Source organism: Heterocephalus glaber, unplaced genomic scaffold (assembly GCF_053883595.1).
Source record: "Heterocephalus glaber isolate CG9 unplaced genomic scaffold, H.glaber_assembly_v1.0 deba00001687, whole genome shotgun sequence".
Lineage (NCBI taxonomy): Eukaryota > Metazoa > Chordata > Mammalia > Rodentia > Bathyergidae > Heterocephalus > Heterocephalus glaber.
This window is the reverse complement of record NW_028258412.1, coordinates 19,815,530-19,842,519: the sequence shown is the minus strand read 5'-3', so window position 1 is coordinate 19,842,519 and position 26,990 is coordinate 19,815,530. Positions and strand designations below refer to the sequence as shown.

Here is a 26,990-nt window from a genome sequence, read left to right as displayed (position 1 = left end):
GCCCAGCATGTGAGGCCTTGGGTTCAATCCCCAAACCTTAAAAAAAAAAAGAGACTTCACTTTTGGCTGGTTTATTCTTTTCTTTTTTCAGTACTGGGGATCAAACTCAGGACTTTGCGTTTGCAAGGTAAGTGTGGTGCCAATGAGCTAAATCCCCAGCCCTAGTCTATTTATTCTTAAAAGTGGGCCACAGACCCACAGCCTTTGATAGGCAAGCGAATTTTCTACAGCAACTATTTATTTTCCTTTCTTTCTTTTTTTTTTTTAAGACAGAGTCTCGCTATGTAGTTCAGGCTGACCTTGAACTCACTATGTAGCCCAGGCTGGCCTCAAACTTGCGGTGATCCTCCTGCCTCAGCCTTCTGAGTGCTGGGATTACAGGTGTGTGCCACCATGCCCAGCTCCTTGTATTTATGTTATAGTTATATTCTAGTTATGTTGCCATACTAATTTTCCATTTACAGTAGTGGTTCAAAGATTCCTTTAAGTTAGGTTTAAAAAGGGAGAAAGGAGTGGACTGAAAAATGATTAATTAAATAAATGCTGATGGGCATGATCTGTGCACATGGCAGAAATCACACAGAAGTGCATGAAAACGATAGAACTCCAGGAAAAACCAATGAGAACACGATGTTCCCAGGTCACTCTGTACCAGGTGTGTACCTTATACTCCCATATTCCTATTGCCTGGAAGTGGGGAAAGCTTGTGTATGTGAGAAGTCATCCCAGGTCATGAACGTCTAAGGCCCACATGCCATGGAGCCAGCCACGTCCTCAGCCTGCATGAGGCAGACCGCATCTCATCTGCAGCCGGGGCTTGTGCAGGGAGAGGTCACTGGATGGGGAGCCTCCATGCCTGGTATGGCTGGGCTGACTTACTGGCTTCGGGATCTACAAAGGGCCTGTGTTTAGGTCCAGGACCCACAAAGGAGGAGACTGAGCTTCCTGCTCACTCGGGAGAGATGCTGTTTGAGAATGGTTGGCCTGGGCCTGTCAAAGGCCAAAGCTAGAAACACTCATATCACCTCCTCCATTGTCTTCATTCTACCATTACACATTTATGCAAGAGGACAGCTTTGGGAAGAGTTCTTCACCAAAACTGCACATGGTGACCACGAGCTGAGACTGTCGTAGACATCTTGTTCCCACCACAGTGGTTCCCTGCTGACCTCACAAGCACTGCCTGGTGTGCTTTAAAGAATTTGAATTAGTTGCCAACATTTAGAAATTGGGAAATTCATATCAATATCTGGACTTCTGCCTTTTCTTGAAACAAAAATAACAATTCTGGTAGCACCTCATGTGGCAATGAGCTGCCTGACAGGCGTATGGCCCCTCTTTCCTCCTTTATTTCTTTGTTATCTGATCCCTGAGGGGATCTGAGCTTGCAACTTCTTTTCCCTGCTAATATTTTATTATGAAAAAATTCAAAACTATGGAAAAGTTGAAAAAATTATAGTAATATAGTAATACCTATATGCTTACCTCCTAGATGCTACAGATGATATATTTGCTTTATTACACATCTACCCATCCTTCTGTTCATCCATAAACTCATATTAAGTTTTGTTTTGTTTTTTTGGTACCGGGGATTGAACTCAGGACCTTGCGCTTTCGAGGCAACTGCAACACCACTAAGCTAAATCCCTGGCCCAAGTTTTTTTTTTTTTGGTACCGGGGATCGAACTCAGGTCCTTGTGCTTGCAAGGCAGGCGGCAGAACCACTGAGCTAAATCCCTGGCCCTCCCTGGCCCAAGTTTTGATAATTTAAAAATAAGTTGCAGAGGGCTGGGATTTAGCTCAGTGATGCCGCACCTGCTTCACAAGCACAAGGTCCTGAGTTCAATCCCCAGTACCAAAAAATAATAATAATAAAACAAAATAAGTTGCAGGCATCAATATGTTTCATCCCTAAAAATGTGAACGAGCATACCTAATGATATCAAAGCTTAGTATTTACTTAGATGTGTGTGTGTGCATGTGTGTGTGTCCACTGGGGAATGAACCCAGGGCCTCGTGCCTTCCAGGTAAGCACCTTACCACTGAGCCCTGTATTTACACCCCAGCCCTTTACTTAGAATTTGTTAGAGGTAAAGGTACGTATAGGAAAATGCACAACACTGAAGTTTGCCATTGTGTGAGTTCTGCACCCTTCATAGCCTTTCAGGAGCTGTGCAGTCATAAGGTTTGCTTTTGCTGTGTTGTTCACTTTCATGCCACTCTTCACTCTCAGTCACAATGACACATATTTATAAAGTATGACAAAGTTAACTGTTCACGGTTATTGCCATCCTGTACTATGCAAGCCACAACTTGGGACCTGGGGTGCACACCACCGTCTAGTCCCAACCCACCACACATGCCAGTGCTCCTGGGCCCTGCTCTTGAGGCCTCACCTAGCAGCTCCACCACCTGCAGGAGGACCGACGTGGGAATGGTGTCGGGTTCATCTTCTGACTTTCCATCGCCATCCTCAGACTTCCAGGACAGCAGCTGCTCTGCGAAGGCCATGGCCAGTGGGAACTCCAGGGGCAGAGAATGTAACACCAGTACAGCTCCGGGAGGTGGTGACACTCCTAGAAGAGCCCAGAAGCAAACTGGTCATTGGCGGCACCTGGGCCAAGTAAGCCAGGCAGGAGAGGACCTGGAATGTTCGTGGGGAGAATTAGGGCTGGAAAGTCCAACTGTCATGAGGCAGGAGGAAGTGTAAGTCCCTGTTCCTCCTGTCAGAGGCAGCTGCAGATGCAAAAGGGTCTAAGGCCAGCTTCCATGTGGCAAGGGGCAGAGGGCAGTTGCAGGACAGAGGTGGGTAAACAGCTCCCCTTTAGGTAGACACCAACTGGCAGGCTGGGTGCAGTGGCGCATACTTGCAATCCCAGCTATGCTGGAGGCTGAGGCTGGAGGATCACAAGTTAGAGGCAAGCCTGGGTAGCTTAGCAACTCCACATCTCACCAAGGGGAAGAAAAAAAGATACCAATTGGCATTATTATCCAGAATGGAAATTAAGTCTCACTTTAAAAGATGCTTCACTGGACCCTCCCCAGCTTGGGAAAGAAACTATCAGTCCTTTAGTGTGGCTGTAATCCCATGAAGATGTCACAGCATAGAAGCAGGGTACCCCCAAGATACAAGGCTACCAGGACCTTGGTTATTTTTTTCCCACTATTTTTTTTTTTGGTACTGGGTATCACTGATAGCCCCAGCCTCCTGACATTGTTTTTTTTTTGTGGTACCAGGGATCGAACTCAGGACCTTGGATTTGTCAGGCAGGCATGGCACCACTGAGCTAAATCCCCAGCCTGGGTTTCTGATTTTCTTTTTTTTTTTTTGTATTGGGGATCGAACTCGGGTCCTTGCGCTTGCGCAGCAGGCGGCAGAACCACTGAGCTAAATCCCCGGCCCTTGATTTTCTTATTAACTTCCGTTATGACAGTGGCCCAAATCTGGCCAAAGCAGCCTTTAGTAAGAGGGAAGAAGTCCTGACACCTGATGTCCTCACACCTACCCTCCACCCCAGCCCTGCTGCAGCACTGGTCAGACCCAAGCTGGAGCACCAGGGGGTGTTGGTCAAGTCAGCAGGGGCACACTGGCTCACACGCACTTCGGCAGAATGTTTACTAGGGAAAGGTAAGATACAGCCTCTGCTTTTTTAGGTGCTGGAGATTGAACCCAGGGTCTGGCATATGCTCTATCACTGGGCTACACCCTCAGCCAGATCTTTTTTGTTTGTTTGTTTGTTTAAAATAGAGTCTTACTATGTAGCCCAGGCTAGCCTTGAAGTCATGGTGAGCCTCCTGCTTCAGCCTCCCAAGTGCTGGGATTACAAGAGTGCACCACCACACCCAGATCAGATCCTGTTTTTAAGGTCAAGTTTAAAAATCAACTAGTGTAGATGAGTGACTATGAAAATACAGACTTAAATAAGAAGAGACCATCAAGTTGTTTAGCAATGACCAAATCACTTAAGAAATGTCCCTTCAGCCGGGGATATAGCTCAGTGGTGCTGTGCCCACCTCACAAGCGTAAGGTCCTGAGTTCGATCCCTGGTACCAAAAAAAAAGCCCCTTCCCCCATTCCATAAAGATGCAGTGTCTAAAGGAAAGGCCCATTTTTCTGTCTGAAAGTGCAAATATAATTTATTATTGTTCTTGGCAAACATATGTCAGTCTTTTCTTATCAGGCATGCCAAGGAGGCACTGTGGAAGCCTGAGACTGAGATGCTCTCCTGTCTGCTGGCCCTGTCTGCGAAGAGGACAGGCGGTGGCAGCTTCAGGTTACAGAGGTGGAGCCTGCTGGAAAGCCAAACCCTGGATGCATCACCAAAGGTCCCAGGGAGGTGCGAGCAGTCATTTCATGATGGCCACGAATCACACACCCGAGAACTCGAGAAGAAGACCTGGAATTGTTACAGCCCGGGAAGAAGTGAGGCCGAGACTGCTCTGTTCTGACACACAGCTGGGGGCCGATGCAGCTGGTGAAAGGAGGGGGACCCCAGTGTAGCCTGGGCAGCCTATGCCAGGCCTTCAAACCTACTGCCCTAGGCAGCGGGGACCGACCAAGGCACAAAACCCCTGTATCTCCCAAAGGGTGGCCATGCAGTATGCCTGCCCGCTGTTGGCATCTCCTGGAGCTGAGGAAGACTCACCCAGTTTGATGTGGACCCTGTCTGTGGAGAGGACCACAGAAGGGTACTGGTCAGCAGTGGGCAGAGGTGCCAGCCCTGTGTTGGCTGGGGATGCATCCCGAGGGTAACAGGCAGCCTCGATGAGGTTCAGCTGGCCAGTTCGCTTCACTTTGTGGCCGAGCCCGTATACAAGCACGCGCGCCCATGGTGCCTTGTACAGAGAGGAGCTGGGAGGGAGGGAGGCATTAGTACAGATGCTGGCCACGCACAGCAGAGGAAGCTGAATGAGAAGCAGGCCACTCTTTACAGGGCCAAGTCCCCACACAGGGCAATATGGGGAGAACTGCAGATTAGCTTTAAGTATTGTGTGTATTTAAGAACAAAGACAATTTGAGATATTTCCCTCTGCCAGTATCACTGGAATTCATTTAGCTCTTCTCCCATCATCATCTTGAGAAAGGGCAACTTACTCTTTGCGGAATCCAGACTGACTTTCTTTACAAGATACAACGACAAAAGCCGCCCCAGGGAAATTAACATCCATGTTGACTTTGGACTCGGAAATTGGGAACTCTTCGGAGGGGAACTGTTCTGGTGCGGTCTACAAAGAGACATTAAGTAAGGAAAGCCACCAGAGAAACACAAGGGAGAGTACTTCATTTTCCGCCTCGCCAAGCAAAAGAAATCAGTCAAAGTACATGTTGTAATGAACTCAAACAAAAAAGGCCCCCCGGGAGGAAGCAAGCCATGGATGAGACAAAGCAGAAGAGCTTCTATGGAAAGGCAAGCCAAGGGGATGGTGGTGCAGGGAGACAGGAGAGCAATTTTTAGCAAGCTAGTAAGACTTCTACTTAAGAATGGGAGCCACAGGCCAAGGCCATTACCTGCAGGAAGGAGCAGATCTGCTTGGTCAGCTCCAAGAGGCTGTCCTCACCCTGGTGCAGGGAGCGGGTGATGGCCACGTTAAGCCACTCTCTCACTATCTGGGAGTTGCCCTGGTAGAAGAGGTCTGTGGCTGAGCAGTTCTGGGAGTGGATGCAGTGCTGCAGCGACTGTGCCAGGAGGATAGAGCTGGAGCTGATGGTGCCATCTGCAGACAGGGAGGCAAACAGACGTTTACAGGGACCCATGCAGACAGTGGTACCCAGTGGATGTGAGAGCCCAAGGAATGAACAACAAGTGGCCGTCCAGATGAGCTGGCCTTGGCAGCTTCTCATGCATGTATCACGTCTTGGGTAACAGACATCACTACTCAGATCCTCAAGGGTGGCACTCAAGAGATTACTGGCCTTTGAAGTTCTGCTTTTTTAGTAGTACAACTGTTGCCTAAAATAAATTCTTTTTTTTTGAGACAGGATCTTGCTATGTAGTTCAGGGTAGGCTTGCACTCATTGTATAGACTAGGCTGGTCTTGAACTCATGGCAATCCTCCTGCCTTAGCCTCCTGAGTGCTAGAAGTACAGGTGTTTAGTGCCACAATTGGCCTAAAATAATTTCTTTTTTTTTTGGTACCAGGGATCAAACTCGGGACTTTGTGCTTGTGAGGCAGGCAGTGGAACCACTGAGCTAAATCCCTGGCCCCTAAAATAATTTTTTAAGTGGAGATCCAAGTCTATGAAACATAAAAATGAGGCTGTTTGGATGGAAGGTCCAGAGCCTGACCTATTTGGTTACTTGGGCCAGGCTGGGCTGGATCAAGGAACTACAAGAGGCCTTAGAGTGGAGTTTACAAAGCAGTGTCCATGGTCATCATGGCAAAGTGCTCCCATGGGTCCAAGTCCTGGGATGGGCTGGTGGAGATGAGGCATACACGTGCTGTCTGGGAGCACCAGGGTTGTGAGCTGGAAGGCTACTGCTTGAGATTCTGTGGGGCTCAGAGTCCCTTCCACCTCCCCACCCTCACCTCTTGCTCCCATCTTAGTTGCTGGGAGGTCAAGGGGAGCTGGCTGGAGGCTGAGATGCCAGCGGAAAAGAGAGGACAGACTCCTCGCTTAGTATTCCCCAGAGGAGCAGACAGCCAGACCCATAGGCCCCAGGTTCAGCGGACACACACGGACCAGGACATAAAGTGTTCCTCCCAAGTCCACCGGGTCGGGTCTGGAAGGCCTGTGAGCTGGGATACATCCTGCTGTCCAGGGCCACATAGAATGTCTGTGGCAGCATAGCTGTCAAGTTTCCTTGACCTGCAGTTAATTTGGGAAGCTCCATGAATATTCAACAAGTTAATTCAAAAGTGCGGAATATATTGCCATCGCCAAAGAGTGACAGAGTACTACAGGACAACCCCAGATCTTCAATTTCAGGGGACAGCCTCTCCTCCCCTTCATGGAAATGAGCTCACCCACTTCTCGGGGCCTGGTCAGATGTGCATTCTTCTCCACTGCTGATTTTGGGGCGAGGAGGGTGGCAGCAGCAGAGCCTCACCTGGCAGTGGAGGAGCGAGGAGCTGATTGGACAGCAGCTGTAGGTGCTCCAGGGTGATGTCGCGGATGGCGGGGATGTGGAAGAGGCGGGTGAACAGGTGAGGCAGCTTGGGGGCGAAGATATTGAGCAGGGCCATGCGGCAGTAGAGCCTGGCCAGCGAGGCCTCGCACCGTAGTAGCTCTCTGTGGGAAAAGCAGATGAGCTGAGCGGGGATGCTCTGGCCCAAGCTGATGGGCTAGGAGAGGACATCTCAGGCTTCTCTGCCAGCCCTGCATGCCTGCCCCAAGTGAGTCATTTGTGTTTTATTAATTAATTTATTTATTGGTACTGGGGATTGAACTCAGGTCCTTGCGCTTGCATAGCAGGTGGCGAAACCACTGAGCTAAATCCCCGGCAGTCGTTTGTGTTTTAAACAAAACCACATTAGTTGTGTTTGATTTTTTTTCCCCAACTCACAAAGCACTTTGAAAAAAAAGAAAATGTGTGTTCATAGCAGTGTTGGTGCTTAAAAGCCAAAAAGTGGTGGCAACCCAAATGTCATTCCCTCAGTGGCATGTCACCCAGTGCCACAACTCAGCAACAGAAGGGAATAAAGCCCTGGGGTGTGGCAGTGAGACCTGGCTGAAGAGGGGGCTGTTCTCCATCTGCACGACCAGCTCAAGGCCACAACAGAGCCCTGAAGAGGAACGGAACTGGTGTCTGGAGCAGCCAGAGGCCAGTGTAGCCAGAGGAGGGGTGGGCAGGCTTGGAGGCTCACTGGAGTCTGTGAGCCAAGGGAGGCAGAAAGCATGGGAAGGGGTGAATGGAGGAAGGAGCACTCATGGGACTCTGGCTCTCGTGGGCAGAAGTGAGGGCAGAGGTCTAGACTGTATGCACAGGATATGGACGATGGATGTAGCTTGCTGATAGGTCCCAGGGGACGAGAGGAAAAGAGTGGCTGCAGCCCCTTCCAGACAGGGAAGGGCCAGAGGAGGAGGTCTGTAGAAAGCCAGATTCCACCTCACATGCAACCTTTTAGGTGCCTATTATTTCTTTCCACTCCTTTTTAACTGGTTATACAGATTCATGGGTTTCATTTTGGCAGATCTGTACATGCACATAACATAGTTGGATCATTTTCATCCCTCATTATTCCCCATGCCTTCCCTCTCCCAGTTTGACTTTCAATGTGTATACTGTATTTTGCTCATATCCACCCCAATTACCCCTCACCTTATTCCAGTCTCCTAGTCTAATAACAGCCTCCCTTCTACTTTCTCTAGATTCTACACATAAGGGAGAACATGGGATATTTGCCTTTCTTTCTTTTTTTTTGGTACAGGGGATCGAACTCAGGTCCTTGTGCTTGCGCAGCAGGCGGTGAAACTGCTGAGCTAAATCCCTGGCCCTCTTTCTTCTTTTTCCTGTTTTGAGACAAGGTTTCACTATGTAGTTCAGACTGGTCTTAAACTCACTATATATATATCCCAGGCTGGCCTCGAACTTGCAGTGATCCTCCTGCTTCAGCCTCCCAAGTGCAGGAATTAAAGGTGTGTGCCACCACACCCAGACTCTTTCTGAGTCTGAGATGCCTAGTATTTTGATTAAAAGGTTCACAAAACCCTTTCCTTGTCTACAGAGCTGCTGTTGGTTAACCTCCTTTGAGGTCAGTTCTAAAAACCTGCCAAAGAAGCCACCCTCAAGAGGCTGAGGATCCAAAGTTTGAGGCCAGCCTGGGCAACTTAGCAAGATCCTGACTCAAAATATGAAAAGAGGGCTGGGGATGTAGCTCATTACTCCATGGATTCAATCCTCAGAACCACAAAAAATAACAAAAAAAACCCCGAACCAAACAAAACCCTGACAAAGAATGTCAGCACATTACTAGGCATTGCTTACAGTGAAGAGGAACCCTGACCGGCAATGGCAGCATCTAGCCTGGGAGGACTGAGGAAAAGAACATTCTCACAGGGAGGCCTCAGTGCCCGGGTCCCAGAATCCTGGGAAGCTGCTGGGGAAGTTGTCCCAAGACACCAGGTCTGCTTTGGGACACAGGGCTGTGCAGCCACCATGTGAACCCTGCTGGTGAAGCCTATCCTGAACTATGTGGCTGACAGTGAGGACTCCTGCTGGAGAACCTCATGCTGCTGCCCCGTGGCATGCCTTGCTTCCTGCTCTGTGTCTTAAGTGTCACCAAGCGTGAGCTATTTGGTCTTTAGACTGAAGACCACCTAACGGGGTGGTGCAGTAGCTATGTGTCCCTGAAGCCAAAGGGAGCCCAAAGCCTAGGCCATTCTAATGTGGCTCCAGATGGACAGCCTCTGAGGAACTGGCAGCTGGTGGATGGCCTGTGTGAACAACAATTTATGGAGGCTTTTATTAGAGAACTCCATTTATAATTGTATTCTGACCTGCTGCAAAGCTTTTTAGGACCGAAAGGAATAATTCACAGGTAATTGTTAATAGTGCATGGTGGAAACTTTGCCAGATCTCCAGTTCTTCATCCCCTGGGGGCAGCACATGCCCAAGGCACCTCTGTTTCCTGCCAGTGCAGAAAGCAGAGCCAGCACTCCAGGACACCTGCTTAGCTTTAACAGAGAAAAGGGCTGGCTGCCCACATGGTGCCTGGCCATCTTCCTGACTTGCCATCTCTTCACTGTCTCTTCTTGACTTGCTTTACTCTGTGGAACTTTCCCTACACTTTTCAAATCTCTAGCTGCCCTAGCCTCCCCAATCCACATGGATGCAGCATAGGCCAAGCGATTCCGGATCCCCCAACTTTTCTTCTCAAGTCCTGTTACTTTGCTGCTAGCTTTCCTAACCATCTTCTCTCCCTCCGACTTACCTCTGAAGGAAAAGCTTTCTTGTCAAAGATAAAGTGAACATGTGGAAAAACAGTGAGTGGTCTCTGCAGCCTGTCAGGAAGAAGGGCTCAAGTTTACCTGTGAATCTGAAGGTTGGTATTATCCAATGTGACCAGCCCATTGGTGGCTGTTCTTCGGTAGCCTGCTGGAGGCCTCTCCAGCATATCGATAGGGTACCAGTACCGTACCAGCACACCTTCACTCCGGAGGTATGTTTCCACCTGCACCAGTTCATTCACCTACAACAGGAAAGGGAAGTGTCTGCTGGTTTTTCTGAGCATCAACTTTGCTTTCCAAGTTTACTCTTACACATGTATATATTAAGGCCTGGCTTTTAGATATTTTTATGGTTTGTGTCTAAATGTTCCCCCAAAGCCTCATGTGGTCATGGCTGGGGCCTTTTTAGAGGTAGCTGGATCTAGAGTGTGTGACGCTGGGATTGATTCATGGTGCAACAGTAGGCTCAAAGGCACTAGGTTTAGGAGTGTGAGTGCTACCCACCCTAAGCAGCCTGGATAAAATATAGAAAGGAGATAGAAGGAGCTGTAGTTGTCTCTTGCTTGCTTCCTCCCACCATGAACTGTTTCTCCTCTGCAATGCCTGTATGCCACACCACTTGCCTTGGAGCCAGCTGATTATGGACTGAAGCCTTTAGGAACTGCAAGCCAAATAAACCTTTCCCCTTTTAACTTTGGGTACAGGGTATTTTGTCTCAGCAATGAGAAAAGTAACTAACACAGATATGCTCTAATTTATATCTACTTGCTATTTCATGGATAATATTAATGAACTAAATGGGAATATATAAAGTCATAGTACTTTTTTTTGTGTGGTGCTGGGTATGGAACCCAGGGCCTCATACATGCCAGAGATGTGCTCTACCACTGGACTACCTTCCCCGTCCTATAATACATTATTGAAATATATGTTAGAAGACAAGTTTATATTATATAAATTTGCTAAGTACTTTTTTCAGCAAAGAACAAAATAAGAAGACATTAAAAATAATCATGAGCTGGGGATATGACTCAGTGGTAGAGTCCTTGCCTAGCATGTATGAGGCCTTGGGTTCCATCCCCAGTACTGCCAAAAGAAAAAAATAATCATGAAATGTTTAATAATTTACTTCCTTCCTTATTTTTTTTCTTCACAGTGCTACATTTGAGTATGCTAGCCAAAGACTGCAATGCTAAGCTACACCCCTAACTCCATGTTTAATATATTCATATATATATTTTTTGTAGTACATCTGCAGTACGTATGATTACATTCATCATGGGGAGTTGATTACATATGATTACATTCATCATTACATACATAACACACTTTAATCTTTTTACATCCAAAATTCTCAGTTATAAATTAACACACACTAGAAAGGCTAAAAGTCAGTTAATTTAAAAAACTCAATCAAAATAGAAAAAATTTAAAATCAAAATATACATATATTTATTTATCCACATACAGGTATATACAAACATGTATATATGTACACATCTCTAGGTTAACATATATATTACTATACTAGAGTAATAAGTACTAGCTTCCAGTCAATGAGTAAGCCTAAAAGTTTGAAAGCATCTAGTCAGTACTGATAGTGTTTCAGTTTTCCATCAATATAGTGATGAGTTAGCAATTTAAAGAGAATAGTGCAATATTTCAGTAATATTTCAACAAAGATTATTGTCAGGTAAAGCTATATTCATTATTTTTATGTTAATAATTTTTAGAAGCAAGGAATCTTCTAATGGCTTTATTTTATTGGTATAAAAATTAAACTTTATACGTACATATTATAGATTTAAACATTAGTGAGGTTTTTTTTTTTTTTGGTACCAGGGATCAAACTCAGGACCTTGTGCTTGCAAGGCAGGCGGTGGTATCACTGAGCACACTAGTGAGTTTTTATTTAGGGATTACTAAAACAAACTGAATCAAATTACTTGAGAAATAGCAGAATGATTACTTTAACAAAATTTCTATTTTTCTAATTTTTTTTTTTTTTGCAGTACAAGGGATCAAACTCAGGGGTAATTTAGAAGTGAGTTCTATCCCCAGCTTTTTATTTTGAGACAGGGTCTCACTAAGTTGCCCACACAGGATTCAAATTTGGGATTCTCCTGCCTCAGTCTCCCTCAGTGCTGGAATTACAGGCGTATGCCTTTGCTAGGCTTCTAATTTTTACTTTCATTAATTTCCATTGCTACAAAATATTGTTAGTAGTTATTTTCTGATAACTAAAATTGGAAGTTTGTAACAAAAGGCAGTGGGAGATTAACAGGAGTACTGTTGGAATTTTCTGTTTGAAAGTTCACCTCAGGGAACTATCAGTCAATAATCCCTTTTAAAAAAATTAAATTCTGGTAAAATGGTGAGCTGAAGATGTATAAATTTATTTTGGTAGTACTGGGGATTGAATCCAAGGCCCTTGGTACCAAGCTACATCCTCAGTCCCTTTTAATTTTTTTATTTTGAGACAAGGTCTTGCTAAATCACTAAGTTGCCCAAACTGGGCTCAATCCTCTTGCCTCAGTCTCTTAGAGTGCTGGGATTACAGGCATGTACCACCACACACAGTTGAAGGTACAAATTTTTGAAAGGTCAATTTCAAAGCATTAATGGGTACCTAACATTATCCGTACCCTAGATAGACAGACAACAAAGATTGTATATACATAATGATGGACACTTCTTCATCAAACCCTTAGGTATGATCTCTGTATAATTTCATCAGTTTTTCTTACATGGAAAATGTCTCAAATCCAAGAGTGTGCCTGCAGCCTTAGAATCATATAAAAGCCTGATTTCTTTTTATCTATCTATCTATCTATCTATCTATCTATCTATCTATCTATCTTTCTATCTATCTATCTTTCTATCTATCTAGGTTTTTTGAGACAAGATCTCATTATGTAGTCCAAGCTGGCCTCGAACTCAGGATGATCTTCCTGCTTTCAGCCTCCTGAGTGCTGGAATTACAGGTGTGTACCACTACACCCAGTTAGGAGCCTGCTTTCAAAGGAAAGCTTTGGCTTTGCCTTCTCCCTCCCTTGTGCTGCTTCTCTGCCCACACCCCTCTAAATCCTTATGAGCTCTGCATGGGAGCTTTGTACAATGACAAAAACTGCTCATGGCATTCAATGCGTATTTGACAGCTGGGGAAACAGGCTGAAGAAGTTAATGAAATGATGTGACCAAAGACAGGGCTCTTTCTTTGATTTATGCCTATGTAACAATCCTGGCAATAGCAGGTCATCCATTCATCAAGGACACGGGAGAATTTCCCCTTGGAACTTGGGCAGGGACAATGTAGGGCCAGCTGGACACAGCTGACAGGTGGTGTAGCCAGAGGAGCTGACAGTGCCGAGAGCTAAGGGCTTTCAATGTACCATCAATCCTCATCCGGACATGTGAGAAATTTCACAGAAACCATTCGACATGATAGCATTTTTTTCAATTTTTTTCATCCCTATTTTGAAAAGAAACCCAATAGAATCACTTTTGTTCTTTGTTATGGCCCTGAGGATTGAACCCAGAACCTCATGTGTGCTAGGCCCACCACCGAGGCACATCCTCAGTACTTGGCATCTGGGCATGAAGGCCTCTGTATACATAAAAGGTGTCTTAATCTCAATGGCTGTTCACTTACCGAATCGACATCTAAGACGACTCCATGGAGACCAAAGGTTTTCAGCATCCCTCGGATGGCAAATTTTGGCAAAGCAGTTCCAACAGTGCTGCTGGCTACATTATTGCTGTCTGGAGAACGGGTTACTACTGTGAGACCTGAGGAGGTAGAAGGAGAAGTTTCTTCAGGAGGAATCACCATCTCACCTTGGGACCCTATACTGTAAAGTCTACACTAGCTCTACAGCATTTAACAATATCTTCAGTTTGGTTATAACCAAAAAGAACACAACTCACCCTGGAATGTAACAAGACAAAATGTTGTTAGGCACTGACAATTCACAAATAAATAAAAAGATAAATAAAACACTTAAAAATGGGCAAAGGATTTGAATAAAGATTTCTCCATAGAGAAATGAAAAGATAACTCATGAATGTTCAGTATTAGTCATTCATCACTAGGAAACACATGTGAAAGCCACAGTGAACTACTTCACATCCATGACAAAAGGACAGACAAGTATGAGTGCTAACAGGGATGTACAGTAATCAGAGCCCTCATCCTTGCTGGTGGAAATGTGACATGTTGTAGTGGCTTTGGAAAATACTGTGGCATTCCTCAAAAAGTGAAACATAGGGCCGGGGATTTAGCTCAGTGGTTCCACCGGCTGCCTCGAAAGTGCAAGGACCTGAGTTTGATCCCCCCCCCCCCGCAAAAGTGAAACATAAAGTTAGCATATGACCTGGCAATTCCATTCCTACATACTGGTATACTATATCTAAGGGAAATGAAAACACATGTCCACACAAAAACTAGTACACAAACATTCATAGCAGCATTACTCATAACAGAAAAGTGGAATCAACTCAAATGTCTGTCAGTGGATGAACAGATAAGCAAAAATGGGGCATAGGTACACAATGGAATATTATTTGGCCATAAAAGTAATAAAGTATTGACATATGTTACAAGATGGATGAACCTTGTTTAAAAAAAAAAGCCAGATATAAAAGACCCATATTATATGAATCCGTCTCATGAAATGTCCAGAACAAGTAAATCCAGAGACAGAAGGCAGAGCAGCAGCTCCCAGAGGCTGGGGTGAGGGAGGAGGAGTGAAAGGACATAGGATTTCTTTTGGGGGATAGATAAAAATGCTAAGGAATTACAGGCAGTAATTTGATGTTTGCACAACTTTGTGAACATTCTAAAAACTACTGAATTGTATACTTTAAAAAGGTGAATTCTGTTGCTGGTGATGGTGCTGGGAATCAAACCCAGGAGGCCTCAGATATGCTAAGTATGCCCTCTACCACTCCGGCCCCCAAAAGGCATGTGAGTCATAGCCCCTCTCCATGATGTTCTGGTATTTTTAGGAAGGTCATCAAAAGAGGCATAGTTTTATACTCTCTTTTGTGCTTTTGTTTTTTCTCATGTCTTTGAAATAAGCAACAGGTTTTTTTTTTTGGCACTAGGGATTGAACTCGGGACCTTGCACTTGAGAGGCAGGTGCCAGAACCACTGAGCTAAATCCCCAGGCCCAGCAATAGGAATTTTGTGGGGGTTTTTTTGAGACAGGTTCTCGCTATGTAGCCCATGCTGGCCTTCAACTCCTGCCTCAGCCTCCCAAGTGCTGGGATTACAGATGTGCACCGCCACATTCAGCTTGCAATAGATTTTTTTTTTTTGGTACCGGGGATTGAATTCGAGTCCTTGCGCTTATGCAGCAGGCAGCGAAACCACTGAGCTAAATCCCCGGCCCTTGCAATAGATTTTTAATCAAAGAATATAATCTATTAAAGCTCTAAGAGCCTCAGTAAACCTTGATTGTGAGGTTTGTTAGTTCAGAAGCTGGGACTGAGCAGAGGCCCATCTGGAACCCTCTACCCAGCCCCCATTTCCTTCCTTTACTCTCAGACCTGCCTTGGCCAGTGAGCAAGGGAACATGGGAGCGAGCACCAGATGCCAAAGTTGGTCTCTGCACCAACCCCTAGTGGTGTTTGTGGGCTTCACATGGGGGTGCCTGGAAGAGGTCAAGTCCCTTAGGGTGAGGAGGTCATGTAGGGAGAGACACCAGCCTCATGGCTCCTGCCTGGGAAAATTCAACTGCTCTTTTCATCAGAAATTTCATAGGTGTAATAAGGAAGAAAGCAAAACCTTTTCGAACTTTGTCAATTGTGAACTTGTTTGCTTCATCTTTAATGTCCTCAATGGTGGGAAGATAAAGGTCTCTGGGGATGCCGCCATTCTCCTCATAGAGAAACTCAACTGTCTGTCGGGCAATGTCCACCATGCCTAAAAACACAACAAGCCAGGTAACTGTCCCCAGGGTACACAATTTTGAGATCACCTACAATACTGACTGGTATCTAGAATGAAATGACAGAGGATTTTTCACACCCAGTTTAAGGGGGGATGTACCCTTTGGGGGAAGGTAGTTATGCAGTTTCTACCAATTCTAAACACTAAATGCATTTCTTCTAGGACTTTCTCAGATCTCTCCCATGGAAACACAAGCACAAGTGTGCAAAGGTACAAGAACACTCATTCCAGCACTGTTGGTGAATAACAGCAGCAAAAAATGGAAATAACCAGAGTTTATCCATATAGATGGTTAAAAATGGTGGTACATCATTATGTAGTCATTTCATTTTGGTTAATTCGAAGGGACTACAGGATAAATGGAGAGTAACAAAAAAGGTGGGTAATATTATTTCTTCATAGATTTATGTGTTGTGAGCTATTTTTACTACAATAAACAATTCTTGCTTGTTTGAGACAGACAGAGAAGTAAGCCACATCAATTCTACTAAGATTTTCTCTGTTCTTTCTTCTGAGAGAGAGAATACATTATTATATTCAACAGCAAAAGTGGCCACAATTAATAAACCAAGTTAATAAGTGTCCGAAGACCTAAAACAAAAAAGAAACAAAACAAAAAAAGAGGAAAGAAAGCATTGTGGGGAGTACAGTGAGGTGGGGTCCAACGTTTCCATTTGCCTCTGCTGCCTTAGACCTCACAGTGCTTAGGAAGTTGAGGGCAAAAGAACAGGGGTTGATAGTACCTGCTTTTAAACAGGCAGATCTCCATCACACTTATCTGCTGTTCTTTTATTCCCTGGCCTTGCTGTAATGAAAAGGTGTGGCAATTTTCTGAGCACAGTTTAAAAGGGAGTACAATTACAGAAAGATGGTTATGGAGGCCGGGGATTTAGCTCAGTGGTTCTGCCGCCTGCCTCGCAAGCGCAAGGTCTCAAGTTCGATACCCGGTACCAAAAAAAAGAAAGATGGTTATGGAAAGAAGCATCAGACAGAATAAACAAGAACTGTGGCCTAATATTTGGAGATTACAAAATGATAATCTTTGCAATGTTTTAAAAAGAAATAGTGCAAAGGACAAAAACCATTATCCCCCTGTAATGAGGAGGAACTCAACTTGCAGAGCCCAGGGCTGGTTTCATTAGCCTTCCTGGGGGCCCTGACGATGGGAGGGCAATCCATTCTTACAGCAGTGGTCTCTGGACAATACAACCTGCCTCCCTATCTTCCTTTCAGCCTTTGCCACTGCTCTACAAAGGGGAAAACCTCAAGACCACCATCATCATCATTTGGACAGTTAGAAGTAAGTATAGTAACTGAATGCTCACTATATGTCAGGCACTGCTCTTAGGAGCTTTAGCTGTTATCAGCTCATTTACTTCATATATGCAGATGAAGTGGTTGCCACTATTAGTTTCATTTTGAGGATGAGGAAAGCCCAAGCTCCCATAGCTGGTAAACAGCACATCTGTGACTGCAGATGTGACTGTTGGTCACCAGGCTACACAGCTTCCCATGACAACCATTCCAGTTGTATTTGGCAGCCCACCAACCCAAAACATTGAGTTACATTGACAAGCAAAAACCCAGCAATGGGAGCAAAAGACATCAAACTCCCTAGCAGGGAGAAAATACCAAAATACCACTGTGTCAGGTCAGGCATAACATTTGAGAAGTGCCTCTCCTGGTTTACATCTACCCCGCATCTCTCCAAGCCATGCAATGAGCTCCTCTTGAGAACAAAAAGTACGAGACCTAGTTGTAAAGCCCCTTTGATCTGGTCCAGGCCCGATTTTCGCTCTGCCTCATTGCGGAAACGCCTTCGGATGGTGGGAAAGACCTTGGTCTCCCAGGCTTTCACCAGCAGGGCATAGTGGTCCTCCTGTAAGAAGGAAACTCGTGAGGAGAGGAGTATGTGGCGCAGGCAGCACGCCTTCCCTCCCTCAAGTTCCCCCCGAACACCGTCCCCCAATGCCAGTAATGGTGGCCCAGGTGCAGGGATGTGCACCCCTCAGATGCAAGCAGGAACATTTCAACAGGAGCAAGCTCTTCCTTGCCCTCAAAAGTCACAGAGCCACGTCCATTTTATTCTGAAACTTGCTGTGGAGTTACTAACAAAGTCCTTCATTTCTCCAACACCCGGACCTCTACTAGGCCATGGAGCTGGGCAGACTCAGCTATTGATAGGTGGCTTAGAAAGATGGACATGGCAGGATGACTGCTCACACACAATGACACACCCAGAAGAGTAAAGCTGCTGGCTTGCACACTCATGTCAGAATCACTCCCTGAAGTTTTCCCTTGTCACCAGGGAGCTAAATGAGTGCTGCCTAGGGCTGGGGATGTAGTTCAGTGGAGCCGCACCTGCCTGGCAAGCGCAAGGTCCTGAGTTCAATCCCCAGTACCGAAAAAAAAAAGTAAATGAGTGCTCCCCAGTCCTAAGTCATGGCTTTGGGTCTCACCTGTGGGATGTCATCATCGTCATCGTCATCGCTTTCATCATCTGCAATGGGAGGTGGGTGAGGGTCTGGGCCAGAGGTGATGAAATTCTCATAGCTGAGCTCGACTTTGTAATGACAGGAGGTGTCGCTATCATACTCTGTAACAAAGCATCAAGACAGAGAAATGTAAACAAGGGGCTGGGGATTTAGCTCGGTGGTTCTGCTGCCAGCCTCACAAGTGCAAGGTCCTGAGTTCAAACCCCGGTACCAAAAAAAAAAATACACCCCCTACAGAGAAATGTAAACAAGAGCAGGATGGGAAAATCATGAGCTTACCCTTGGACAAACTGGACTCCCTGAATTTGTATGACAGAAAGACTCCTAGTATGCCAAGGAATTTTAAATTACAGAGCCAAGGAACAACTAAGCATCTATGAATCCTCAGAGTTTGGTTTTTTTGGTGTGATTCATTCAACTCAGGGAAGAATTTGGAAGGTTCTTTACTATGAGAAAGAACCAAAAAGTCTCTTAAAACAGTTTGCAGAGCAGTATCAAATATGGCCTGAAGGCAGCTTTAGTTTGGTGAGCTCAGTTTTACTAAATTTGATTTGAAATTTCTCAAATAATCAGGAATGTTTTTAGTGCACACCTAAATACCCATTACCTAGATTCTACAGTGGCAGTTTATTATCCTATGATGTCATTTATTTATTCGACAGGGTCTCCCTATGTAGTTCAGGCTGGCCTTGGCCTTGCAGCAATCTTCCTGCCTCAGCCTCCTGAGTCCTGGGATTGTAGACGTGTGCCACCATACCCAGCTCAGTTTTAAAGCAATTTTATAAAATGAGTAAAACCATAAAATGAAGAGATTTCCATAAACTTTTGGGGGCTTTTGCTGTTTGACACCATTCTGCTAGCACCAAATATTCCTGTAAGAGGGCAGAAATGAGCTTTCCTGGCTGTCATGGCTCCTCCTCCCCAACCGGTTCTTCCACTTAGCCTGCAGCCCCATGGCACTTGAGCTTGCAGCCTCAGACTGTGGAGGGAACACCCCAGGCAAGTGGGCATGAGGGTGCCCCAGCACCCACGTTCCCAAACAGCAAGCAGTGGGGCCCTAGGAAGAGGCAGCTTACGTTGCTGAGCAGTGGCCACAGCGGCAATCCGGCACGGTGGTCCATGAGTGCCTGGGTCTGATGCAATGCTGGTCCCAGCATCATTGTCACTGTCCGATGCCATGGCAAAGGGCAGGGCCTCGAAGTTGGCACTGATCTCCTCTGCCAGGTCAGTGCACAGGTCCGCGGCATTGCGATGGGCCTGTCCCTCGGCATAGGCAAATGGGCAGGAGCCAAAGTTGGCTCGAGTTTTTGTGTTCTGGAAAGGACATCATATAAAAGATCTGAAAAGACTTTGATTAATTTTATTTATTTCTTTAACACCCTAGTTAGACTTCACTCCATGTCAAATCAGAAGGTCATTCCGAGGTGGGGGCTGGTGTGCCTGATCTGTGCCTAGAGTGCCACCCTTCCTCCTGCCCTGTGCTCAGGCTCTTAGCAACTCAGACACAGGACCTCTCGCTTCCAACCCTGTTCCTTTCCGCCTGAAACCTTGCACGTGCCGCTCCTCCACCTGGAATGTTCTTTCCTCCAACTTTGCCCCGTTGGGAGCAGTTAACACTCCAGACTTGGCTCGACCATCACTTCTTCAGGGGCACAGGGACAGGATCAGGTTGGCTTGGAACCTTCTTCCATAGAGAATAAGATCCTACACACCGCATTTATTAAGTCTGTGATTACACACACAGATTTTGGTGATTAGCTGAGCTATGCTCAATTCCTCCAACTGATTATAAGCCTGTGAGGAGACATTGTTCGTGTCTGTTTTGCTCACTGTTCCATATCCAAAACTTGACATAGTTCTTGACATATGGCGCGCATCTGATAAATATTTGTTTAATGAATGAATGAATGAATGGAGCAAGCTGTTTAAATTTCTGGCATCTTTAATTCATTTAATAAATAAAAAGGTGAAAGATGGTATCAAAGACATGGTACAGGTCTGGGTCTTACAGGATTACAAAGATTTGGGCTTTTATATCCTATAACATAGGAAACCACTGACTGGTTTGGAATAGGGCAACAACATTCTAACTAATTCTTTTTTATTTTATTTTATTTCTTGCAGTGCTAGAGATCCACCCTAGGGTTTCACATGTGCTAACTTTAAGCCTTGCCCTAACCTTAACCCTCAGCCCTAACCCCTAACACTTTTAAAGATCACTGTGACTGCTGTATAGAAAGTTGTGTAAAGGGCAAGAAAAGGGCTGAGAAGAGCTGGGGAACAATGAGTGACAAGCTGCTCAAGGGATGATGGTGGCCAGGCCAGGTGGTTAGGGGAGGAATGGGCTAAATGGTCAGGTTCTAGATGCAGTGTGAAGGAGGAACAAACAACATTTGCCGACATACTGGGGGTTGGGCAACAGAAAAAGGAGGAGTCAAGGAGGAAGGTTTTTGGCCGAGCAACCAGAAGGCAGGAACTGCCATTTCTGGAGGAGGAGAAGGATCAGCAGCTCTGAGTTCAGGGAAGAGCCTGGCTCAGTCCTGGACATATTCACTTCCATATGGCAAAGAGACATTGGTTTTGAGACATATTCTAGTCTGTGGGTGTTTGAGCTCAGGTATGAGCAGACCAGGGTGGAAATATGAACTCAGGCAGACAGTGTGGAGTCAGTAATTATGCTCCTTAGACACTCCAGGTGGGAAGGCTGGGTGAAGCAGGGTGAGCTGCGAGTCTTTAGTGGAGACTCCTTCTAGTTCTGGCACACTAAGCAATCTAAGAGGGTCACTCTCACAACCTAGCTGCAAAATCATTTCCCTGACATGTGAAAGGACAGTAGTGTTCCTTACATTGTTCTTCAGGGATGAGGCCAAAGGGTCAGAGAAGTTAAGCACTATGTTCCTGAGGGGACATCACCCAATCCAAGACTGTGGGGTCAACACAACAGAATGAGCTCCCTTGCTGACACTCACTTTGCCCTCCCTTCCGTCACTGTGTGCCACGTGGCCCCTACGACAGCACACGTGGGTGCCTTCCACTTTCCCTCCCTGACAGGAACAAATGACTAAGAATGTGCTCTCCTTTCCCAGCAGGTAACTTGCCTTCTTTTGAATGTGAACCACAGGCCACATCCCACCAGAGACATCTTCGAGGTATGGAGAGAGGCGCTGCCCGCAGTACGTGAAGTACACACGGCCCTTGGCCGGCTGCCCTGGAGGAGGCGGGGTCCCCTCGGTTCTCTCCCAGCCAATTCCTGCCACATCACCTAAAGCAGAGAACAGGAAGGGAACCACACAGTTCACCTCTTACTGTCAAGTAAACACCTAAAGTTCAACCGCGCAACAGTGGGAATAAGAACACACATGTCTCCTGGGCTATCAGAATGAGGCTGTGAGGGGGACAGCCTCACAAAGGAAGGTGTAGTGTTAACTGTGGAGCAGCAATGACAAGGGCTGGTTTTCACTAAAACACAAATCACCTGTTTCTTGTTGCTATATTTATTTAACCTTAATTCTTTTAGGCCCAAGTTTGAGATGAACAGAAACACACAAGGTAAAAAAGCTCTGGCCGCACTCACCAGGAGAGAGAGTCACATCTAGGCGGACACTCTTCCACTGCAGCAGACTGGAGCCGTTGTAGTGCACAGCCCGGCCATTACTAGGAAGGAAGCAGAGGGAGTCAAAGACCAGATGTTGTGGTCCATGCAGTGGCAGGGCAGGGGCGGATGGGAGCTTCAGCAATCCTAACAGCGGTTCTCTTTCCCAAAACACAAATAATTTCCCAGTATTTTCTACATTGCAGGATGTACAGATTCTTATGATATGACTTTAGTATTAAAAACACCCAGAGCTGGGAATTTAGCTCAGTGGTTCCGCTGCCTGCCTCATAAAAACACCCACACTGGCATCTCTTAGGCCAGTGATGGCAAACCTCTCAGAGACCGAGTGCCAAACTGCAACCCAAAACCCACTTATTTATTGCAAAGTGCCAACACTGCAATTAAACCTGAATACTGAGGTTTTTAGACTAGAAAAAACAACACACAATAATGTCTTTTGTCCTAAAAACACAATAACACACATGCTGCAGGAGGCTGTTATCGCTCAAGGCTCTAAAAGGTTCTCCATTACTGGTCTAGGCTGTCTTCCTAGAAAAGGGATATAGGCTCACAGAGATATACTCAGGAAACAAAGATAAATAGGCTTCTTGCTGCAGAACACCTAGGAAGCAATCATGTGATATACTATGCACAAATATCCAAACAGGGAAAATAACACATTCCTTTCTCCAAACTTATCTGAATGGAGATAGAACTCAATTCTGGCTTTCTGAATACCTACAAACACTTTGTAGGAAGCTACTGCTATCTGGAATGCAAACCTACTTTTCTTTCTTTCTTTTTTTTTTGTAGCACCGGGGACTGAAATCAGGATCTTGTGCTTGTGAGGCAGGTGCAGTGCCACTGAGCTAAATTCCCAGCCCCCCACTTTTCTTTTTAAAAATAAAAGCAGTAGTAGCCACTCACTTGTGGAAAAGGCAAGTGCCCACTGGATTAGTCCAAGCCCCATCTCGTTTCTCTGCTTCTGTAGCAAAGCCAAAGGAAACTATTGGTCCGGTGTCGTCATCAGTATCTCCATAGGAAACAATTTCAATTTCCCAGTAAAAAGACGGGGCCTGAAGAGACACCAGTACAGGGTGACAGTCAGATGGGTCGCTCAGGGCCGAACCATGGGCTTTTCCCTCTCACCAACATTGTGCCACGTGCTGTCTCACCTGAACTGGCAGAGGTGACGTGGCGTAGATAAAAGTGCCCCGAGGCAGACCTCCTCCAGCACTGGGGTCGGCCAGGAAGGTGACGGAGGTCAGGTGAGACGAGAACATGCAGGCTCGAACGGGAGGAAACACTCGCGAAGGGCTCCAAGTGATCTCTTTGGGCTACAAGGGGGAACCCACGTTCAACAGAACTGCAGGCACAAGTCCCACTACCCTCTCAAAGAAGAAAAGTAATTTCTGTCTTATGGTATGAAAATGCTGATGTGTAAAAAATATTTGTGGTGCCAGGGGTTAAACTCAGGGCCTTTCTCATGATAGGCAAGGACTTTACCATTGAGTATACCCCACCCTTGTATATACATATTTTTTTCCTATGTCCAGACCTGTTCTCTAGAAATAATCATTTTTAACTCTGTAACTGTTAAGTTTTTAAAAATTCTAATATTTATCTCTGTATTTCTTCTTCTTACTACGCTATTTTTACTTTCCCCTTAGGCATTGGTTTTCTTCTATTCTGAGAACTGTGGGTGGAATTCTTACTTATCTACGCATCCTTACACGCACGCACATTTATTCTCAGAGTCCCATGTGGCTACAGGACGATTTCAGTTCAGTCATTAATCAGACGTCATATTCCTATGACTTAACGTTCAGCTCAAAGCTACGCAGGGGTACTATGACAACACTTTCTCTTTTAGGTTAGTTGGCTTCTTTTCATAATTTTTAATCAACCTAATCATTGAAACTTCCGGCTTTTCTATCAGACAAAGCATATCTTTTTTGTTGTTGTTGTTGTTGTTTTGTTTTTTGTTTTTTGGTACCAGGGATCGAACTCGGGTCCTTGTGCATGTGAGGCAGGCGGTGGAACCACTGAGCTAAATCCCTGGCCCCCACAAAGCATATCTTTTTAATCCATCAATTTCACTATATCCTACAGAAAGAATTGAAAGATGCATGTGAAGTGTCAGCTCCTAGGATGTGAATCAGGTCACAACAGCAAAAGCTCAAGTTAACTTAGATGTCTGTCCACAGGGACTTGAGGGAATGAGTCGAGGCCCAAGCATGTGGTGGACCGTTGAGTTGCTGTTGGTTGGCATGGAAAGGGAGTCACCATTTACTGAGGAGAAAAAGCTGGGTACTAGACAGTCTGAAGAAAACCTAATTTTGTTTCATACTATACACTTATGTGTTGGCAATGGTAACTGGAGAAGATGCAATTTCTGTTGACTTTTTCTTTTATGTATTTTTGTTGTTTCATTGCTGGGTATAAAACCCAGGGCCTTGTGTGTACACTACACTGGTCTATCCTACCCTGGTCCCTTCAAAAATGTATTTCAACTTTATTTTTTGGAAGTAATTTTAAGATCACAGAAAAATTGCAAGAGTATAAGTCTTGTATCCTTAGCTAGATTTGTCAATTTATTTTATATAATTCACAAAATATACAATTAACCCATTTAAAATGTATAAGTCAGTGTTTTTAGGATATTCACCAAGTTGTGCAACCACCACCAAGATCTAACTGTAGGGTGGAGGGGTGAAGGGAGGGCTAGGAATGGGGAAAAAATGAGAACCAAGATGCATCACATAAAGGTACAATTCCCAATGAGAAATGTAAATGTGTCGTATACCTAAAATGTACCAATAAAAGAAATTAAAAAAAAAAAAAGATCTAACTGTAGAATATTTTCTTCCCAGCCAAAAGTAATCTGTATCCATTAGAACTTGGTCCTTGTCCCTCTAATTCCTCAGCGCAGCCCCCAGCAATCATCCATCTATTTGCTTTATTTGTGGATCTGCCTATACTAGAAATTTCATATAAATGGAATCATAAAATATGTGGTCTCTTTATGTTACTGGCTTCTTTCATTTAGCTTAATTTCAGGGTTTATCCATGTCATAGCATGTGTCAGTACTTTATTCCTTCTTATGGTCAAATAACATTTGCTTGCTTGGATATATTAAATTTTTGTTTATTCACTGAATAGCTGATGGACATTTGGGCTGTTTTCACTTTAAGCTATTGTGAATAATGTTGCTACAAACATTCAAAGATGTACCAACAACTTTTAATATTTTGCTTTTTTTTTTTTTTTTTTTTGGTACCGGAGATCAAACTTGGGTCCTTGCACTTGCGAGGCAGGCGTCAGAACCACTGAGCTAAATCCCTGGCCCTGCTACTTTTGTTTTTTTAATTATTTTCATTCTCTCTCTAACTATATTTATTATAAAGTGGACTAGAGAACTAAGATTTTTAAAAAGCTATCTTTCTTTGTTGTTAACACAGAGAAACACTGTATAAATTAGTAAATTCTGCTCCTCACTGTAATTTTTCACTATTCAGAATGCCAGCTCATGGTTTTGCTGCCCGCTGAGCAAGTGCAAGGACCCGAGTTCGATCCCCTGTACCAAAAAAACTCCCAAGAAACAAAAAACAGAATGCCAGCTCAGTAGGCTATGACATTCAAAGATGACAGGACGTCATCACAGAGTGTATATTTCCAAAAGTCTTTCCAAACACTCGTTCTAAGTATGCTGCCTGGCATCCTCCAATGCCTCAAGGGGAGGTGTGAGGCGCCACGGAAGGCTTACCTGTCTCCGGTCAGCCTGCAAGGGTGGTGGTGGCGGCCGAGCACAGTCCCGGTAGAGCATCCTCAGCCGCTCACACTGCACCTCCACAACAGCAAGACGCTCTCCTGCAGAGGGACATTTGCATCTGTGAAAAAAAACCCTATAACTCCGAAGAGGATGCTGACTCTGCTAGGGTAGCACCTAAAACAATAAATTCACTCATACAGCTCATGTGAACGCTTACAAAAGAGCAAATACCCGGAGACATCTTTGTCTACTATGTGTGACTCAGCAGCATGGCATCGTGGGTGAGTAGATGACTCTGGAACTGGACTGCTGGATTCAGACCCTGGCTCCATTATTCAGTATTTACCATCTCACTTCCAACACGAGGGAGAAATAGAAGCCATGGCAGTAAGGGTTTTGGGAAGATGAGATGAAATAACTCAAGTAGAGCCCATAGCCAAGTCCCTGACACAGGGCGAACATTCACTAGATGACAGTCATTATTCTTATCATCTAACAAATGAAGGCTATTTAATTCTTCACATCTAAATTGATTTTTAAAGAACTAATGCCTATTGATACTTCCCATGATCCAGGCAAATTGCTAGAGATGTTGGCGAATACGAAGACACAGGACAAGTAGATGCCCATGTGGGCACCTCCACACACACACTTAAGAAAAGGGATGTAATACAAAGCACAAGCCCAGGCATAGATGAGTGGTCAATGACTTCATTCTATGGAAGACAGCAGTAACTTAGATCTTGGGGAAAAAATAGAATTTCAATAAACAGAGAAGGAAGGGAATTCTAGGTGGCTCATTACTATGAGAAAAGGTCTATAATAGTCAAGTGTGAGAGGTAGTAGGAATACTCCATATGATACTCAAAATGGATCAAAGACCTAATTTTTATTCTTTTTTCTTTTTTTTTGGCACCGGGGATTGAACTTGGGACCTTGTGCTTGCAAGGCAGGCGGTGGAACCACTGAGCTAAATCCCTGGCTAAAGACCTAATTTTTAAAAACCCCATAGCTAAAATTATTAAAAGAAAATATAAGTGTAGAACTGGATGTGGTGGCACATGCCTGTAATCCCAACTCTTGGGAGGTTGAGGAAGGAGGATTGCTGCATGTTCAAGGCCAGTCTGGACTGCATGGCAAGACCCTGTCTCAGAACAACCACTGCCACCACCGCCACCACCACAAGACATTATGCTAAGTGAAGCTTTTGGGTGAGGCCACATATTGCATGATTCCAGTTTTATAGAAGGCCCAGAAGAAGCAAATTCATAGAGACAGAAAGGAC

At 45.1% G+C, this 26,990-nt stretch overlaps 1 protein-coding gene across 8 annotated transcripts in view; it reads right to left on the bottom strand.

The window, feature by feature from the left end:
- Positions 1 to 26,990, bottom strand: part of Hectd4 (HECT domain E3 ubiquitin protein ligase 4) — a 180,542-nt gene that overhangs the window by 19,013 nt on the left and 134,539 nt on the right. For all 8 annotated transcript variants that reach the window (XM_087198219.1, XM_087198220.1, XM_087198221.1 and 5 more), the window contains 16 exons: positions 25,700 to 25,803; positions 23,108 to 23,269; positions 22,860 to 23,008; positions 21,912 to 21,991; positions 21,436 to 21,599; positions 19,414 to 19,651; positions 18,302 to 18,438; positions 17,595 to 17,721; positions 15,678 to 15,815; positions 13,542 to 13,678; positions 9,971 to 10,131; positions 7,050 to 7,231; positions 5,510 to 5,715; positions 5,096 to 5,226; positions 4,647 to 4,852; positions 2,397 to 2,576 (listed from right to left, as the gene is read on the bottom strand). In XM_087198219.1, the coding sequence (XP_087054345.1) occupies positions 2,397 to 2,576; positions 4,647 to 4,852; positions 5,096 to 5,226; positions 5,510 to 5,715; positions 7,050 to 7,231; positions 9,971 to 10,131; positions 13,542 to 13,678; positions 15,678 to 15,815; positions 17,595 to 17,721; positions 18,302 to 18,438; positions 19,414 to 19,651; positions 21,436 to 21,599; positions 21,912 to 21,991; positions 22,860 to 23,008; positions 23,108 to 23,269; positions 25,700 to 25,803 (2,502 nt within the window). The remainder of the gene's footprint in view (positions 1 to 2,396; positions 2,577 to 4,646; positions 4,853 to 5,095; positions 5,227 to 5,509; positions 5,716 to 7,049; positions 7,232 to 9,970; positions 10,132 to 13,541; positions 13,679 to 15,677; positions 15,816 to 17,594; positions 17,722 to 18,301; positions 18,439 to 19,413; positions 19,652 to 21,435; positions 21,600 to 21,911; positions 21,992 to 22,859; positions 23,009 to 23,107; positions 23,270 to 25,699; positions 25,804 to 26,990) is intronic.